General features: G+C 37.1%; 3 protein-coding genes across 3 annotated transcripts; 1 reads left to right on the forward strand and 2 right to left on the reverse strand.

Moving 5' to 3' along the window:
* Nucleotides 1–1,151: 1,151 nt before the first annotated feature.
* LOC106136225 (N-acetylneuraminate lyase B) lies at nt 1,152–5,468 on the forward strand. The gene is made up of 7 exons (XM_013336701.2): nt 1,152–1,214; nt 1,627–1,747; nt 2,214–2,359; nt 2,816–2,984; nt 3,504–3,637; nt 4,211–4,382; nt 5,170–5,468. Exons 1-7 carry the CDS (start codon nt 1,212–1,214, stop codon nt 5,328–5,330), a joined length of 906 nt encoding a protein of 301 aa, XP_013192155.2. The 5' UTR covers nt 1,152–1,211; the 3' UTR covers nt 5,331–5,468.
* Nucleotides 5,469–5,519: 51 nt separating this feature from the next.
* On the reverse strand, nt 5,520–10,966 carry LOC106136224 (N-acetylneuraminate lyase). The gene is made up of 7 exons (XM_013336700.2): nt 10,835–10,966; nt 9,877–10,006; nt 9,156–9,301; nt 7,814–7,982; nt 7,257–7,402; nt 6,659–6,830; nt 5,520–5,908 (listed from the first exon to the last, which is right to left on the reverse strand). The coding sequence occupies exons 1-7, from the start codon at nt 10,835–10,837 to the stop codon at nt 5,763–5,765; spliced, it is 912 nt and encodes a 303-aa protein (XP_013192154.2). The 5' UTR covers nt 10,838–10,966; the 3' UTR covers nt 5,520–5,762.
* Nucleotides 10,967–11,278: 312 nt separating this feature from the next.
* Nucleotides 11,279–19,041, reverse strand: LOC106136152 (pickpocket protein 28). The gene is made up of 12 exons (XM_060949227.1): nt 19,028–19,041; nt 18,028–18,108; nt 17,112–17,271; nt 16,498–16,695; nt 15,777–15,904; nt 15,331–15,427; nt 14,560–14,745; nt 14,041–14,131; nt 13,705–13,849; nt 13,257–13,360; nt 11,927–12,063; nt 11,279–11,507 (listed from the first exon to the last, which is right to left on the reverse strand). Exons 1-12 carry the CDS (start codon nt 19,039–19,041, stop codon nt 11,421–11,423), a joined length of 1,428 nt encoding a protein of 475 aa, XP_060805210.1. The 3' UTR covers nt 11,279–11,420.
* Nucleotides 19,042–19,532: the final 491 nt, after the last annotated feature.

Below are 19,532 nucleotides of genomic sequence, written 5' to 3' on the forward strand. Positions count from 1 at the left end.
GACTTAAGGAATACTCGTACATAAACAAAGCTAAGAAATAATTAGTACCTATTTACTGGAAACGGTAGTCAATATAATTAGATTTAAGTGATGTGACGTCAATAAGTGATATCCTGTGTCCAATTTTGAAAATAAATCTATTCTATTCGATAATGATTTGTTACATGATGAGAAAAGAACTTATCTGGGTCTTGAATGTCCTACACTTATAATGTTTTATTATAAAATATAGTATCGTGTAAAATATAAAAATGTAGTATAATTTGCCGTGTGGTTCCCGGCACCAATACAAAAAAGAATAGGACCACTCCATCTCTTTCCCATGGATGTCGTCAAAGGCGACTATGGGATAGGCTTGCAAACTTGAGATTATTTATTTTAGGCGATGGGCTAGCAACCTGTCACTATTTGAATCTCAATTCTATCATTTAGCCAAATAGCTGAACGTGCCAGCGAACTATTGGCTCTGTCTAACCCGCAAGGGATATAGCCGTGATTATATGTATGTATGTGTGTATGTAGTATAAAATTTATAAAAAAAAGCCAAACAGCTGAACGTGGCCTACCAGTCTTTTCAAGACTGTTGACCCTGTCTACCACACAATGGATAAAGACGTGATTGTATGTACACGTCTCAAACGTAGTTCGAGGCTAATAGAACCCGCAGAGTGGCCAGAATATATTAAAGATCAAACCCATTATTTTCAAAGAGACATTATAAAAAGTACTCTGTTAACATAACCCAGTTATTTAAATTATCGAATTTCATAAATAACAAAATCTATCGAATTTCCGAATTCTCTTATCACCGAACTCATTTCTTGCGCAGAGTCATAACTTTGGAAGTACTTCGTAAATATTGTGAAATTTCTTCTGCACGACGCTTTTGAAGTGGCACTAAACTTGGCTTTAAGAAATTTATTCGACGTCAACCAAACGTGTGAAACTAGAAGATGCGGTGATATTCGAATTGTCCTACAATAATGAATATACAATGTTGATATTTTTGATTTTTCGAAAGAGAATGATGACTATCGAATCGTCAATTCCAAAATCTCTAATCACCTAAACCCATTTGCGCAGTGACATAACATTAACTAGCAGGAAACTAGACCGCAGGCAGTATAAAGTTGCAGTTCATCGTATTGAGTGTCAGTCCTTTCTAAGCTTTAGTGGTAATCAGATCAAGAACTGTCGTGGATTTTGTGAAAATGGTGATTAAGTCTTCTTTATATTCTACTAGCTATTGCGCGAAGGTTTTTTATGTCTCTGTGCCAAATATCAATCAAACCGGTCCATTAAGTGTTGAGTTGATTAGTTACAAACAAAAGAAATAAGATCTAAAATCTTCTAGCCAGTTTTTATGGGGCTTCCCATTGATACGCTTTAAAAATCTGACCTAAGACCTGTTTGGATCAAGAATGCTGATCCTCCTTCTGAACCACAGGTCACGTGTTTGATCCCCGGTCAAGGCACGATATTGCTTTCTGTTTTAAATCACTTATTCTGGCATTCGTTCCGGCTGGGTCCTCTCCTCACTGGATAGAGTTAGTCCTAGTTGCCTACTCTCCCAAGATCACAATTCTGGATTGGATAACAGTTTCTACCCTTACAATACACTTACAGGACTTCAAAGGCATCTATGCTCCGGTTTTTACGCCAATCGATGACAGAGCTAAAATCAACCCTTTAGTGATTCCTGAATACGCCAAGTACTTGAGTAAACATGGAGTGCACGGAATTCTTGGTAAGGCTTCATCCCCACTTTTTCATTTCTGTTACGTAAATATACATATTTCCCCGTGGACCCAAGTATGACCACGGGGAAACGTCGATAAAGCTGTGAAATTAGAAAGAAATGTTCATATTCCCGTACAAATTTGGATAAAATTTATTGCACAAATTAGCACTTGTCAGTTATGAGAAACTGATTATTTATTAAACTAATTAATAACAAACTGGTTTTTAATTGATTTTTAATACATGCATTATGAAACAACGACGTGACGTGAACAATAGTGTTTTCGTTACCAATGTTCAGGACTCTGGAAAAAATATTTTTTTGTATATTTGTTAACTTTTGCACCGTTGTTGGTCTGATTTGAATAAATTTATGATGAAGTTGTTGAGATATTTACAATTTTGTAAAAATTTAAACTGTTCGCAACTGGTCGACTCGGTTTTTAATTCAATTCAAACATTTTCCTAAACAGTTGGCGGAACCACGGGCGAGGCAGTATCCCTTACTCTGGACGAGAGAAAGGAAATGCTGGAACACTGGGTCAAAGAGGCAAGACCATTAGGACTCAAAATAATTTCTCAAGTTGGAGGAGTGCCTTTACCAGAGGTCTTGAATATGGTAGGTACCTTGACATCGAGTAGTCTACATTAAATTTTATGTCACATTCAAATTCCGAATTCGAAGGAAATATATAGTATGTGCAATGAAACTCCACCTAGCGGGGCCTTCGCCCCTACGTACAGATAAGTACCAAGGGCAGTATTAGTTTGAATACTAACCGATGCTCTTACGGTGAGGGAAACGTCGTGAGGAAACCTGCAAATTCAGGCAACTGGATGAGGCTCCCATACGGGCTGAGTTCCCCAATGTTGCAAAGGTTGCGGAGGTCAGACGGGAATCGCTTCCTGTAAAAAAACTGACTCACCCAATCCAGGATCCATTGTCAAATGGATCCTGGATTAGGTGAGTGCTCCTCTCCAGTGGTGAGGATGCAACCGAGACTAAAGCCAGGAGGAAGAAGACTAAAAGCTTTATTAGAAAGTACGTAATCATCATCCATTTTAATATCATCAGGCGAGCTACTCCGAAGGACTGGGCGTGGATGCTATCATGACGCTGCCAGAGTTGTACTTCAAGCCGAAGACCTGTGAAAGGCTGGTAGCGTACCTGGACCTGGTGGCGAAGGCAGCACCTTCTCTGCCACTGCTCTACTACCACTTCCCTATGATGTCTGGTGTTGATGGTGAATATTCTTTGATTAATTTTTTTTTTTTTAGATTTTCCGTCTTTTTTAATGTCATTTAAAGATTTGTTTAAAATTTAACAAGAATCATTTCAGTTCTTTACATTAAATTTATTTAATTATCTTCCGTTATGAACTATGAACAGAAAGTATGTTCATTATACTTACATTATTATAATCACCCACACAAAGGTTCTTTGCTTTACCCAATGGCAGACTGTTTGATAATGCTATTAGCATTAAGTCCGCCTATAGTACTTTACAAATTGTAATTATTGCAATAAAGAATAAATAAATAAATAAAATTATTTAAATCTCTTTAGTGAATGGATAAGAAAATGACTCACATAAAGAAGAAGCTGAATGAATTCTTACAAGAAATCACTAAAATCGATAAATAAATAAAAATTAAATCTGATTTCCTGCGGGACACCTCTTGTTCTAACCTGGTTCTAAACAGCTCCAAAACTTATCAATTTGATACCTACCTCAATAGCTTAAAGATATTTTGCTTTTCAGTAAATATTCCAGAATTTTTCGCTTTGGCGACATCTAGGATCCCTACGTTCAAAGGGATGAAAGCGGATCTAGGAGTGGCCATCCAGGTAGACAACCAAATCAAACCCGACCAGACCATATTTATCGCAAATCATGTAAGTTCCTTATTGAGTAAAAACTTTTGCGTTGCATTATACTATTTATAAATAATACAGGCATTAAACGCCCACATTATGTAACTTTATCACGAACGTTTCGAAAGCCCGCTGGTTTTCAAACACTCGGTGACCATGATTCAAAAAGTCCAAGAAAAATTAAGGTAATTACGTTACGTGTGCGTTTAATACCTGTATTATTTATAAATACCTAGTTCCTTATAATTTTAGTAGTATGTACTAGTAAATTAATTTATCGTTCCATCTTTTCGTTGCCATGTGGTTCCCGGCACTAATAAAAAAATAGGACCACTCCTTCTCTTTACCAAGGATGTCGTAAAAGGCGACTAAGGGATAGGCTTATAAACTTGGGACTCTTCTTTTAGGCGGTGGGCTAGCGACCTGTCACTATTTGAATCTCAATTCTATCATCAAGTCAAAAAGCTGAACGTGGCCTATCAGTCTCTTCAAGACCATTGGCTCTATATAGTCACGTGTGTACCCCTTACGGGATATACACGTGACTATAGGTATGTATGTATTGAATAAATATATGAAATCCTAATTTTACAGATGCTCGCGCCATCAGCACTTGTTGGACACATTTCAAGCATAGCAACAGTTACCAACATGTTTCCCAATCTGGTCAAGGCGGTGGTGGAAGCCGTTGGAACTGGAGACGTTATACGTGCCCGATTCTTGCAAGGAGAACTGAATAATCTGGTGGCGGGCATATCTGCCCAAGGTAGGATAATGTATTCATCAATTTGATAAGTGGTGCCTGACACTTACAATAGGACTTTATATACAAACACACATGTCTTCCCTATGGACGTCGTTAAAGGTAACTAAGAAAAAGCCTAAAAAACTTGGGATGCTTTTTCTAGGCAACGTGCTACTTGTCAGTTTTTGAATCTTAATTCTATCATTAATCCATTCAGCTGAACGTGGCCTTTCAGTCTTTTCAAAACAGTTTGTCTCTGTCTACTTCATAAGGACGTTAAACTAAAAAGCCTGTTAATTCGCGTTCCCGCGGGAATTTCGGGAAATCCTCTCTTAGTGCACCCCCAGACCATATAAAAAAACCTATCAAGTCCCTGGACACAGTTTTTTCGGCTATGCCTTATTTGTTAGTACTCATATTTACTCACTCAGCAACGGGAGAGTTATAAGTGTCAAACTTACTTTAGGGCTTATAATTTGACTTGTGTATTAATTTATGTGTGTGTAATGTGATGGGTGTATGCCGTGTGGTTCCCGGCACCAATACAAAAAAGAATAGGACCACTCCATCTCTTTCCCATGGATGTCGTAAAAGGCGACTAAGGGATAGGCTTACAAACTTGTATTCTTTTTAGGCGATGGGCTAGCAACCTGTCACTATTTGAATCTCAATTCTATCATTGAGCAAAATAGCTGAGCGTGGCCATTCAGTCGTTTCAAGACTGTTGGCTCTGCCTACCCCGCGAGGGATATAGACGGACCATATGCATGTATGTACATATGTGTTAATTTATTTATTTCCATTTCAGGCGACTTTGTCCCCTCGATGAAGGCTGCTATGGAACTCACCACGGGTATAAGAGTAGGTTCACCAAGACTGCCCCAGCTTCCTCTCGAAATGCCCAAAAGGTTAAGACTGGCAAATCATTTGAAGAACTGTGGATATAGTTCTATTGATTCGGACGATTGAATTTTAACTGATCAGCCCGACCATAGATATAAGAATAATAAGAACAATAAAGTAGTTGATGTTTAATGTGTGGCTTGGCCCTATGGCATAAATACCTACGAATATATATTAACATACGAATAAAGATAAAACGTGTTTTTTCTGTGGGCCTGACACAAAAAATATAAGTTAAAGACTGAACACAATAAATTGTATGTTTTGATATATATATTTTTATGCTCAGTAAGTTTCAATTTATTTTTACCCAATAATTTTGCAGACAGACAATTAAGTCAATAAGTATTAAGGTATAGAGTTCTAAATACCATTTCTATGAATTGATGCGTTTAGTTCTACATTAAATGTGACAATGTGGTCATGTCATATGGTCTCGACCTGACAATTTTTACAATTACAACATTATAATGAGCAATATGGCACATTGTCTTAAGTCTACTTGGCGAGTCCCAAAGCCCTTAGTTTGGTCTGGATTCTCTTCTTGGCCTCAGCTGAGATGGGTCTCTGAGGTAACGCCGGGGGACCCATTCTCAAACCGGTTACGATCTCCATGCCCGCCTTCATGATTGGCACCCAATCACCTAAAATTATTGATAAACTGTTGATCACTTTGGTTCGTACACTTAGATGTTGTTAAAGGTAACATGGATTTAATAAAGGCTATCGTTACAACACCGAAATCTGAAAGTATATCAGAATCAAAACTAGATACACATAATTGCCTTTTTATACATATCTACATAAATACATATGATCACGTCTGTATCCCTTACGGGGTAGACAGAGCCAACAGTCTTGAAAAGACTGATGGGCCACGTTCAGCTATTTGGCTTAATGATAGAATTGAGATTCAAATAGTGACGGGTTGCTAGCCCATCGCCTAAAAACTTTTATCGCCTTTTTATACATATATTTCTGTTTTAGTTTTATATATGACTTTTTATGGAAATTTAAAAAAAATCCAATATAGGTGTCAAGTCAAAAGTGGAAACTGTAAATTTTTTTTATCCATTATTCTACTCATACATTGATGGCATAGAAATTACCCTTATCTTTACCAGCATACTTAATTCCATTTTAATAACATACATACATACGTGACATAGGTAAGACCTATACTTTATCTTATTACACTAAGATATTTCGAGTACTACAAACATGGGATTCTTTTCTAGGCGATGGGCTGGCAACCTGTCACTATTTGAATCTCAATTCTATTATTAAGCCAAATAGCTGAACGTGGCCATTCAGTTTTTTCAAGACTGTTGGCTCTGTCTACCCCGCAAGGAATATAGACGTGACATATGTATGTATGTATTTCGAGTACTAACCTTCAACGACATGAGCCTCAACGGCTTTGCAAAGCTTCTCTTGGAGAGTTCTGGCCTTTTCCACATCCTTCCTCTCCACAGCCTGAAGGATTTCTGAAGCTAATCTTGGAAATAGATTGAAGGTTGTGCCAATACTGGATCGGATGCCGAGCAACGCCGCGGGTGCTAACAGCTATTTGAAATTGAAAAGGTAAATTAGAGTGAGATACAAAATTAACTTCGTGAGTCCGAAAAGCCTGCACATGTTGATGAGTACAATACAATCGCCAAAAAAGAAATAAGAGTAAAAAAATAATTATGACTATCTGTATTATAAAGATTGAAATGGAAAGTACCATGTAAGAGTTCGAAATAAATGTGCTACGACAAAGAGAAATTGTCTAGCGCGATGATTTTTCTGTAACACCAATAAATATTTTAAAAACATTAAAGTGGTAACCGATACATTAAACAACCCACTGCTGAAATTACTGAACAGATTTCACTGATGTTTTTGTATACCATTGACTTATTGCTCTTGTTCATATCCCGGTTATAAAAACAAAAAATTAAGTACTACATACATTGTTCAAATCAAAATCTCATTTATAACACTCACAGTATCAGCACCAAGGAACACCACCTGGCCTTCTTTGAGTGTCCTCAGTACTTGCGCTCCTACACTGAGGTCGTTGTGCGTGTATTTGATTCCCTTGAAATTGGGAACGCGAGCCGTGGCAGCTGCTACAAAGGCTGGCATGTCCACTGGAAAGGTAAAAGGTATTTCTTTAAAAAAAATAATTGTAAAGGGCATGGGAATCCTACATCTATAAATGCAATTAGCATAGCGTCCATGTTGGTCTAGTTGCGAAGAAAAATTTGGTGTGTGGCAAATTGTAAAAGGAAATCAAGGAAGAGATGAATAAACATGAGTTCCTTCTTGTAGGCGAAAGGCTAGCAACCTGTCTCTTTTTGAATCTCAATACAGCTGAACGTGGCCTTTCAGTTTTCTCGGACTTTCATTTTATTGTAAACATAATATTTGACAAAATTAAACCGACAGTTTAAGCTTTATGAAATACCTTAAGGACATGGAAATTGTTACTTTTATATTTGACCGGTTTTGTAAACCACCAGCTCAGAATGATGTTAGGGGGTAAATGGTGTTTAACTTACATTCTACCTTGCTCATACTGGGTATGTGGTAATACAGGACGGGCAGTTTCGGCGCTGCTTTGGAGATCTGTTCCACGTAGAAGACCAGATCATCTACTGAAGATGGCTTGAAGTAAAGCTCGGGAAGTGTGAGGAGAGAGTCTGCTCCCACATCCTGACAGTATTTAGCCTGGAATCATATTTATAGGACTCTTAATTAGGATCATATAAAATCTGATTAATTTTATATGATCAGGATGAAGAAAATGTGATCTTCGCATTTGCCAATCGTTGGTATGAAAAAGGATTAGAAGTGGACCCAAAATATTACCCTGTGGGCCGCCATGCTTATTTAGCGTGGCAAGAGATGTAAATTCGACATATTTTTGTTTCTTGTACCTTTTTCAACGCATTTTTTTATCACAAACATAACACTAAATCATACCTATGAACTCTTACATTTAACCTTGAGTTAAATAGGTAACTTTCATTTGTTTTTGTTATTGCAAACAAAAGACGTGACTTATTACGTGACGATAAGTTAACAAGGGGCAATTTTTATCTTACGACTATCAATTATGTCAATAAATGATACTAACAATTCATACAAGTTTTACTTGTTAATTATATATTTAATTATTTTTTAAAATATCCGTATTAGCTAAGCGACGCACGGTAACATTTGCAAGTTACACCAAAATATTAAAGCGTTGTGTAATACTAATATTTATAGGAAGAAATGTAGTAATGTATTTATTTGATTGTATATTATTTTATCTCTCTAAATCTTATAATTATCACATTTTACTAAGATTGTGTTTCAGTGGTTTACAATTTTTATCATAATTACACAGTTAGGTAATAATTACATCAAGATTGGAAAAATTTATCTCAAATATTAAATAATGTTTGGAACATCGTCTACATTAATAAGATAAATGTCCATGTACACTCAACATTGTAATGAATATTTGTCATACTAACTAGTACTTAGTGACAATACTTCTTTATTCACTCTTTTCTCCCTCTCTCGGCTTCGGTTTCCCAATTGCATCCTCTGCCACTACGCTTCGTGGCCCAGGGTCCGTTTTCCATCATTTCATTGTTGACGTTGTCGGCATCGTTTTAAGTTTTAAATCTTTCTCCCATCACGAACTTCTTACTTTAATTTTTACAATTTGGCGTCAAAATCAGTATGTAAGCCACACCTTACAGGCTATGAAAATGTTAGGATAAGCATTTCAATACTAAATTTCCACGATCAGAACGGTTTCCCAGAGGTCTAAGCTTTCCACTTGCCACTACCCCAACATACTTCTTCAAACTTAAAAACAGTTAATTTCTAGTCTTTTAAAAAACTTACCAATTCTAAAACATACGGAAATGCCGTGCCACCAATTTGAACTTGAATGTGGATCCCCAACGGTTTTCCAATTTTCACCCATTCGGAGATCAGCCTCTTTCTGTCTTGCACTTGAAGGGACATATGCTCCCCCGTTGTGCCCCCGACTAAAGAAGAATAGTTAATTTTCAAATCACAACTTAATATAATTATAGCGAGAAGTCAACTGATAATAACCCTTCTTAAAAGATTTGCAGGAGTTATCGATTTTCTTACGCTCCAAATGAGCTTTTGTGGGGTTCTAGGTGAGGTTGAGAAACCACTTTCGTACGTACGTACGTAATTTTCGCAATAACTGTGAGCTGCCTGACCTGGAACTAGTCCTGGTACTATCCCCGTCCTTTGGGAGAAGCCCGGGTACCGCCTACAACCATGACCTTTCAATCTTCGCAACCTTTGCAAGGAAAACTTACCTACATTGGATCATGATTACGCATCCAATTCGCTAAATGTGTAAATCTTACGATGTTTTCCCTCACAGTAAGGGCATCGGTTAGCAATGAAACTAAGAAACGTAATATTGAAGCCATTAGCCGCGATTAGGTTTAATATTTGTGCATCACGTTTTTATTCAGACTTTTTTCTTACAGTTCAACAACTAACGCTCTTCGTGTAGTCTGTCACAGGTCCGAGTACCTACTTTTATTTTAATTTAAAAAGTGAGGTATAACGTAAAACTCACCCAAAACTGCTTTAATGCCAGCATCAGCCAAGTATTTGGCGTAAGTGGGTATAATGGAATAGTTGATGGAGTAGTCCTCATTCAGGGCTGTGAATACAGGAGGTACCAACCCGTGGACGTTGAAGGTGACCTGGAATTACTCCGGTCATAATAAGGTGTACCTAAATAATATGATTTCAATGTACGCTTGTACAGTGTCTGCAGGTAAAAGGTCAAAGTAATGCCTGCAGGTAACCTTGGCCCACTTAAGGTTTCTTAAGGTTTTAATTTGTATCAACAGGGAAGAATATTTCTCTGACGACGATTTTACACCATCAATCATCTATTCATTACTATCGGTACGCTACTACAAAAACCTGAATTTGATTCAAATATCGTACAAACAATAATAAAAAAACACGGTAGATAGATAGCGGGTTAAAATTTCGTAACTGAAACGTCACATTTGAAAATGGCAAATTTTTAAGAAAGAGGATTTTGAAAATTCGTCCAAGCCAAAATCGATTATGATTTTAATAGAATCAGTAACACAAACTTTCGCCTTTATAATCTTCTTCCACCTGGCTTTCGGTTTCAGTTGCATCCTCACCTCTCAGGAGAGGAGCCCGGGGTATGCCTTTTGCCCGTTAATTGGGTGAATTAGGTTTTTACACGAATCGATTCCCATCTGACCTCAAACTTTGCAGGTAAACCTATCCCGTATTGGAACCATGGTTACACATTCAGTTGCCTGAATATGTAGGTTTCCTCACGATGTTCCCCCTCACCGTAAGAGCATCGGTTAGTATTCAAACTACTATACATAACTTCGACAATAGTCAGTGTAGTGGGATGTAAACCTGTGCCTTTCTGCGCATCACGCATTTTTACCGGGCACCTTACCAATTCGACCACCGATTCTCCAAACTTTCACATTTATAATATTAGTAAGATAAATAATATTAACTGAATAACTTACCATTATTGAATTAATATCGCGGACGGCAACACAAACAAACCTATGGCAAGCCACTGAGAGACTGTTTACAAATTCATCACAGCATTACCCTATCTTCACTCTTCATTATCAATACAATGACAAAGACTACAGATACCATTTGAACTAATTCATTCAACACTCCATACCTCTCTATTTTACCAACATTGCTCCTTTCTATACGGTTTTTTTTCTATATTCTGTGGACTTTTTTTAGAAAACTGTATCTTGATTCGATCTTGATCTACCTTCACGAAATACCACCTTTTCAAATTTTAAAAAAATTCTTCATGCGGTTTTAACACTTTCTCATTTAATATCAAGAACAAAGTATAATGTCACACACGTATGTCGGTAAAAAATTTTTTTTTTTAATATTTTCGGCGAGAAAGTTATGGTCTTTAAAATCCAGGTATAAAGCCATACTAAACTTCATTTATTTATTTGCAAATTTATAACACACAAAATAAAAAGTGGAATGATATAACACACAAAATAAAGAGACCTTCTAGCAGACTCGAAGAGGCGTCTAGAACTTTAAAGTTTTGGGATTTATGCTAAAAACACTTCAAAATCCATATCTCTCTTGACTTTCCAATACTTTGTTCAGCTCCACGATCCTGGCTGCTTCGAACGGGATGGTCACTGGTTTTTTCTACAATAAAGACACTTAAATCAAAACACAAAGTTTTATAAGATGGGTTTTGCGATATGTGGTTCCAGGCACTTAAAAAAAGGACCACTTCATAAATTTCCCATGGAAGTCGTAAAAGGCAACTAAGGGAATAGGCATATGTCTATCTCGTATATATATATATATACATATCTATTGCAACTTTTACCACGATTCATTGTGAGTTAGTTTCCAATGCAAAGATTGCGGAGGGCGGACGGGAGTCGCTTGGTGTAAAAACCTGACTAAAAAAATCCAAGATAATTCAGTGACTCATCTTCAAAGAAATGAAGATGTTACTGGTACTAACGCCAGGACGAAGAAAACTTATATAAACATTACGTCAAATAAACATAACCCCATTATATAAACAGAACTATGAGTATAAATGTAATAGTCACCAAAACTTTAACACTGTCCTTCTTCGTATCCTCCTTAATGAAGAACCTGACTGCCCTCATGACGAGGAAGTAGAAGATCTCCACAAAACTGATGAAGCTTGCTCCGAGAAAGAGGCCAGCTGCTCCGCCAAAGGATACTGAGCCCATGGAATTAATGGAGAACAGTTTAATCGTCAATAATTCGGTATTACAATATATATTATATAACTATATGCCGTGTGGTTCCTGGCACCAATACAAAAAAGAATAGGACCACTCTATCTATTTCCCGTGGATGTCGTAAAAGGCGACTAAGGGATAGGCTTACAAACTTGGGATTCTTATTTAGGCGATGGGCTAGCAACCTGTCACTATTTGAATCTCAATTCTATCATTATAGCCAAATAGCTGAATGTGGCCATTCAGTCTTTTCAAGACTGTTGGCTCTGTCTACCTCGCAAGGGATATAGACGGGACCATATGTATGTATGTATGTATATTATATAAGTATGTGCCACTTAGGTCCTCTTTTTTTCTATAGAAAGTATGAAAGAAGATATTAGAGTTATATGAATAGAAAGGGGAATGATTATGGTTTGGACATGTGACCAGGATGAACGAACACAAGTTAAACAAGCAGGTTTACAAGGAAATAGAAACGTAGTAAGTGAAAGGCCTAGACGAACGCACCCCTATAAAATCGAGGACAAAGTGGTGAAACTATAGAGTACTTTAGAGACAAGCTTGCATTAGGTTGATTTAGAAAAAGATATATGGATCGTAGCATATGGAAAGATAGCTCTAACTACCCCTCTGGGGAAGAAGTGTGATGTATACAGTAAAGACTGTAGTAGGTTTATACATATTGGAATTCTCTGTACACCAATTTTATTTTTCATTCATAATAACAATGTAGATATTCTCTCGTCCAAATTCTATCGTCTATTTCCAATTCTAAGTTTGTATTGTTGTGAAGTTAATGTTATTGAAGAAAATGCTGCAGTGCAGTTTGGAACTTTGAAAGCGGCACTAAACTTAGTTTCAGTAATTTTTATTCGAAGTCAACCAATGCTGTAAAACCAAATGACAATTATTGTGTTAAGTTTGAAATGTCTTATAACAATGAATAACAAATAATAATTTGAATTATAATCACTACATAGTATAAAACAAAGTCGCTATTTTAGTCTGTTTGTCTGTATGCTTAAATCTTTAAAATTACGCAACGGATTTTGATGCGGTTTTTTGTAACAGGTAGAGTGATTCAAGAGGAAGGTTTTCATGTATAATTTTTTCCGAATTTTGCACCCGTGCGAAGTCGGGGCGGGTCGCTAGTATATTATATACATACCAACAAGGTCCTGGAAGTGGAACACTATCTCCCTGGTATACCTGCTCCGGGGAGCCTGCACGGTGTACCTCATGGAGCCGCGATCTGCGAACTGGCCTTTGCCCCTGAAAAAAAAAGCTTGTTGACCACTAAGGTTGGCCATAATTACTTTCTTGCAGATATGATACATACCTATGATTTTCAATGTTAGAAGATAAAGAGAAGAGCTATACGAACGAGGTTTAATAAATTTAGAATTTTAGATTAACCAATAAGAAGGAAGGATAGAGTATTCTTCATAGAAGCTCACTTTGAAAATCTAAAAACAAGGTGACGATTTACTAGTCTAAAAAATTCTAAAAATATTTGAGACAAGATGACGATTTTAATAGTACGTAGAACAGTTTTAAACATATTGTAGAATTGAGATTGAGAACCTTCTCCTTTTTAAAGCTGATAATAGACTAACCAAATCTGTTCCACCGTGGCAACATCCCTGTAGACGGCGTCTTGGCACTGTGGGCTGCAGGAGCATTTGACTCCACCATTGGTCAGAAGTGTCATGGTGTGTTCGGCAAGGCAGAACATGCCTTTAGGGGTACACTGAGGGCCATCTGTTAATGATTGTCACTGTATCATAATTCTTCTTCTCTATGGTTCAGTTGGATGGCTTAATGATGCAATTTTAGATTCAGAATGAAAAAAACGGCTAAAAGGTAGTAAGCTCGGTTAGCGTGTTCGAAGCGTATTCAAATTTTGAACAAACAGTTCCACTTGAGCTACAGATAGTAACAGGGTTGCTTACCTTCACGAGGGTAAAAAAATGGCCGACAACCACACAGGCGGACAGCCAATTTAGCTCGACATGACAAACGGCACGTATTGGTACTGTACACCTGGATATAAATAAAATAACTAAAATAAACAACCGTGCCAGGATTTCACATTCACATTACATATAGGTACGCTTAAATTGCCAACATGGAAAATGGGGTTTCTTTTATCTCCTGGCGTTAGTTACATCTTCACTTATCTGGAAAAGAAACCCCGTATGCCTTAGTTAAGTCAGGTTTTCATACAAAGCGACTCCCGTCTGATCATGTAGCAACCTTATCAGTTAACTTAACCCACATTAGATGGTTATACATCCAGGTGCCTGACCGCCTGTGCGGGATCCGTTTTCCTTCACCATAAGAACATCGATTAGCACCCAAACTAATGTGGACAGAGGTAGTATTTGAATCTTTGTCTCACTGTGTGATCCATACGGAAAAAGAGACTGTTCAGTATATATTTTATCCTTAACTAGTAGGTACTGACTTACCTGTCCACCACTTCTCTGCGGTTCATTGGTGTACAAACACCTTCTCCTCTGAGGGGTCAGGTCTCGTATCCCCTTCCCGCACTCCGTTTCGATGACAGTCAGTTCAACGGAACGATCCAATGACAAGTAGACCACGGATTTGGGGCCCATGGCATCGACGATATCATATGGTGAATGAGTGTAGAACTGAAAATATAATCTAACTTGCTTATTAAGGATACTATCTGTCTATAGTCAAACTTCAAAAAAAGGCCTGCAACGCCGTGGTCTAGGGATCAATCTCTAGGATAAATTTTTGATGTCAAGAGGGAAAATTATTCCTTGATTGTTGTAACTTGCCATACTATACTTTATTATCTCGACTGCAAACTTATACAAACCTTTAAAACTGCAATTACCTGTCATTTCTACTACTGTATCTTTCCCAAATGTCAATGATCCGTGTGTGTCCTAGGTTCGCTGTACATTTATATGAAATAAAATTCTTCCTCCTGGCTTTAGTCCCGGTTGCATCCTCACCTCTCTGTAGAGGAACCCGGGGTAATGCTTTGACCATGGATCCTGGATTGAGTGAGTCAGGTTTTTACACGAAGCGAATCCCATCTGACCTCCACAACCTTTGGAGGTAAACCAAACCCAATTGCCTAATAGAATAGAATAGAAGAATAGAATAGAATATGTTCTCACCGTTCTCACCGTAAGATAATGAAATTATGTCTCTGTAATTGAACCCAGTTAATACAACTCCTGAAAATTTTCGTTTTTACTCACCGTAGCATTGGAGGTGATCTCAAGAAGCACGTAGCACCGCTGTGAAGAATACTTGCAAGTCAACGGGAAATTCTTGGTGTCGTTTGGATTGAGTTTCCTAGAAAATTCCAAGATTATTCATATTCGAATCAATAATTAAGACAATATTGTAGCGATTACCTACTGTGGTAGACAAATATTATTTACACGCAGCCTACAAAGAAATCAGTGTAGTTTACTTGAATTCGATAAACACACAGAGTAATTACTATTTATTCTTCTTTTTCTCCGGTTTGGCTTTACGATGTCTTAATATAGATATCGTATGAAGCCCTCAGCTCCACGCGAGCCTATCTTAACTTATGTTTCCGATTTTCATTTTTGTGGGAATTTCTAGAAAAACGTTACCATGTTAGACCTCGGACTACCTTTTAATATTAACCTAGTAATTTAAATATTTGACTTACACTATATTAACATCAGCAGTGGCTAACGAATTTGTGCCATAACAAACTCCAGACTCCGTCATAACGGGGTTCCAATTGACGTCTATCCCGTGGGACCAAGTAGCCTTGGCTTGGAACTTTGGTAATACCTGGCATTTTTATAATAGATTTGAAACATAAACCTTAAAATACATGAAGTTTAAAAATTACTCTGGAGTTTTAGTAATAGGACTCTAACTAATTAACCTACTCGTACAAACTTCTATGCTTCGGGACCTGTGATTTGCTTCGCGACATTTCTCTTTCCACTTCGTCCAGTCTAAAACGTCTACAGTTTTAAGACCATTTGGCACTCATATCATAATTGATTTTAAATTTCGCGTTTAATACTACTATTTATAAAAAATACTCAATAAACTTGACGGTAGAACAATATTTTGCCATGCAGACGACGCAGAACCCCGCTGGTAACCAGTCACTTGGTGACCACGAATCATTGTAACATATTTCGAAACGTTCGAAATTAAATAAAGGTACATTACGTGCGCGTTAAATACCAGTATTATTTATAAACTTATATAATAATGGTTATGAAATCAGAACTGTCAAAACCATCAGTTATTTCGTCACTTAACATCAGATTCGCCATTAGGTAATTGCCACTTCGATAATATAATTATTATTCCTAATACTATATACCATACACACAATTTATTAGAAAAATTTTTAAGGGTAAACTTACATCAACAGCAAGTTGGTACAAGTCAACTTTCGCCAGTAATTCATCGTCAACAAACTCCTTATAATTCTCCAACTGCTGAAGGTCCGAATTGGCGACGACAGTCACGAAAGACTTGTAGTAGTCATATTTATCATCGTGGCTGTCCACGTTAAAGTAGATCTTTAGGACTTCGTCTATCTTTTTTGGGTTGACACGATTCTGAAGAAAATGGTTAGGATGCAATGATATTAAACAAAAAACCTATAAATCCATTTTGTCTTAAACAAATTTGGTTGCAATCGAAAATTGGCTAATGACTACGATAGAGTAATACTATACTACTACTTTATGCACTTTGATTTTCAGCACTTCAGAACGGGAGCGCAATACTCTCTTCCATGGATCTCGTAAAAGACGAGTAACGGAATAGGCACATTAGTTTTTACTATGATGCAATATGGGTTGGGTTACCCTGCAATTTATGATTTCGGAGGCCTGTCGGGACAAACTTTGTGTAAAAACATATCTTACCCAATCCAGGATCTCGGTCAAAATGGCTCACCGCGACTTCCTCTCCAGAAAGGTGAGGGTGTTACCGAGAGGAAGAAGAATGCCTGGTCTTTTACACAACCTACCTGATCACAAGTAGTGATAGCCGGCATGTTGAAGTACCAGCTCCTAAAGTCCTTCTCAAGGGTTACCACGGTTGGGTTGTCATTATACCGGGCAAGTTGCCCCAGGGAAATGTCCACAGCCCCCCAGATTGCGGCTACGGTGATTCCGGCCCAGAGAACTCTGTTTAGCCAGAGAAGATGAACCGTACATTTTTTTTTATTTATCGACATAGGTAGGTACGTAAAGGTTTTTCAAACTAGTCAATCAAAGTAATGATGTAGAAATAGAATAGGGGTAATTCTAATAATACTGCTTTTTTGAATTGAAAATAAATTACAATTCAAAGAAATCTGTTGTTTACTGGTGTATCAAATTACTTCAAATATAACCTGCACCTTTGTACTCTTAATCCTACTGATTTTACCGTAATTTGACATCTGAACTCTACTACGAGGTAAAGCGAACTGTGCCTACTTTCCGACGAGATACTTGTATAATAGAGGTATATATTTATCGTTGGCCGCAAACTTGGACGTCGCGAACACTTTTATTTCTTACGAAATTGTGAATATCTCAAAAATTACTGAACCTATTTTTTGCCCTAATAACGTTAAATTTCTATTGACTGATTTTAAATTATACCAAAATCAGACCAACCATTCGAAAGTAATAGCGTTAAAAAAATTCGGTATAAAACATTAAAAAAATTTAAAGTTATTTGGTTTGGGTAGAATCACAATAGTTTGTTCTAGTTCAAGGGTTTAATAGATTGAACGCCACAGAATAAACGTAACTTCGTAATTAAATTTTGTGGAGTTACAAACAGTTAGAATGGCGTAGACGTCCACTATAAGGACGGATTTTAGAAAATTCACACTAGAGCAAAACTTAGCAAACTCTCCTGAAATCTCTGGCTGATAGTTTAAAAGACTTTACCTTTCGAGCCAATGTCTTCCAGGAACAGCTATATGGTTAAATCCATGTATAGTTGTGTCCAAGCAGAAATCTCTTGCACATCTAAGAAAACAATTAATTGGATGTTAACAAGACTGATAACTTAGCATTTATTGTACTCGTACGTAAGTACTTCAAGGCAAGTGAATGTGCAACCATAATCCAATATGTGTTAGAATCCCTTGCGAAGGTTGCGGAGGTCAGACGGGAGTCGTTTATTGGAAACACAACACTGGCCTCTCTCCAGATAGATGAGGAAGCAACCAGAACTTAGGTCAGCCTTCGTACCATGGCACTCACGACGCAGTTTCTATCGCGCGAAAAACTATCGCTGTTTCGCTTTTTATTATGAAGTTAAAAGGGACAGCGATAGTTTTTCACGCGTCGTCGTGTGTACCATGGTATGGGGGCAAGATGGTGATATAGTGGGTGATGTCATAGAATATAATAATAGCTGAAAGCAGCTCTGGCTATCTTCACACAAAAACTTGATTTCGGTGTCCCAATAGGTTTCTTGGCCATGGGTGTATTAACATTGGGGTTTGATTGAGGGAAATCCCCGATAATGGAATACATTATGCACCGTAAAAAAGAACAAAAAGGCTTAGAAAAAAAGAGTTTGTGTGACTTTTATGGTCAGATCAATCGATTTTCTAAGCCTGCAAAAAATTCCTATATATTAACATTTAGGTATATTCGCACTTTTAAAACTACGAATAGTTTTGGTCGTAAAGTACTTAATTTCAAAATAAGATATTCCAAGACAAGAACAATATTTTGTGAAATAATCCACATCTAAACACTAATACATTAAATAATGATATTGCGATGGCGAAAAAATTTCATGTCGGTAATATTTGATTTCTGATTTTTAAAGGTTGTATCTCACAGACACGCAGTCCTAACCAGCACACGCCCTTAATTTTATAAGTAGAGCAGTGACGATTATTTCAAAGATACAAATATAACTACCTAATCTAACCCTTCAATTTTCATTAGTAGACTTATTTAAATAAAAAAAATGCATAATTTAATTCACCAGAAACAGGCTTTCAGTCTTTTCGGGACTGATGACACTGATGGTATCGTATATGTCAGTTACAACCTTAAATCTAAATCGCGTGCACGACATGCCGCCCTTGGAACTTGTAATATTTACACTGAAATGCAATAAATATAATTGGTGATAACTTTGTTTAATAAAAATGTAATAACATGCTATCAGTATCAGTAGTAATAGATGTTTTTGACTAAATATATACATACATATAATCACGTCTATATCCCTTGCGGGGTAGACAGAGCCAACAGTCTTAAAAATACCGATAGACCTCGTTCTGCAGTTTGGCTTAATGATAGAATTGAGATTGTGTGTGTTATTTTGGGCATCATTGAAACCCTCCAAGGATGAATAATTTTCCCCGGTTTTTCACATTTTCCATTATTTCTTTGCTCCATATAGTTGCAGCGTGGTGTTATATAGCCTT

This window comes from Amyelois transitella, chromosome 18 (assembly GCF_032362555.1).
Source record: "Amyelois transitella isolate CPQ chromosome 18, ilAmyTran1.1, whole genome shotgun sequence".
Lineage (NCBI taxonomy): Eukaryota > Metazoa > Arthropoda > Insecta > Lepidoptera > Pyralidae > Amyelois > Amyelois transitella.

What these genes read in the sequence shown, in the direction of transcription:
- LOC106136225 (XM_013336701.2), top strand. An exon ending in TACCAGAGGTCTTGAATATG is followed by an intron (nt 2,360 to 2,815) that starts GTAGGTACCTTG and finishes TAATATCATCAG; the next exon opens with GCGAGCTACTCCGAAGGACT. An exon ending in CCATATTTATCGCAAATCAT is followed by an intron (nt 3,638 to 4,210) that starts GTAAGTTCCTTA and finishes CTAATTTTACAG; the next exon opens with ATGCTCGCGCCATCAGCACT.
- LOC106136224 (XM_013336700.2), bottom strand. An exon ending in TGGCATTAAAGCAGTTTTGG is followed by an intron (nt 9,302 to 9,876) that starts GTGAGTTTTACG and finishes ATTCTTCTTTAG; the next exon opens with TCGGGGGCACAACGGGGGAG. An exon ending in TGAGGCTCATGTCGTTGAAG is followed by an intron (nt 5,909 to 6,658) that starts GTTAGTACTCGA and finishes CAATAATTTTAG; the next exon opens with GTGATTGGGTGCCAATCATG.
- LOC106136152 (XM_060949227.1), bottom strand. An exon ending in ACTGCTGATGTTAATATAGT is followed by an intron (nt 15,428 to 15,776) that starts GTAAGTCAAATA and finishes GGAATTTTCTAG; the next exon opens with GAAACTCAATCCAAACGACA. An exon ending in GCCACGGTGGAACAGATTTG is followed by an intron (nt 13,361 to 13,704) that starts GTTAGTCTATTA and finishes TTTTTTTTTCAG; the next exon opens with GGGCAAAGGCCAGTTCGCAG.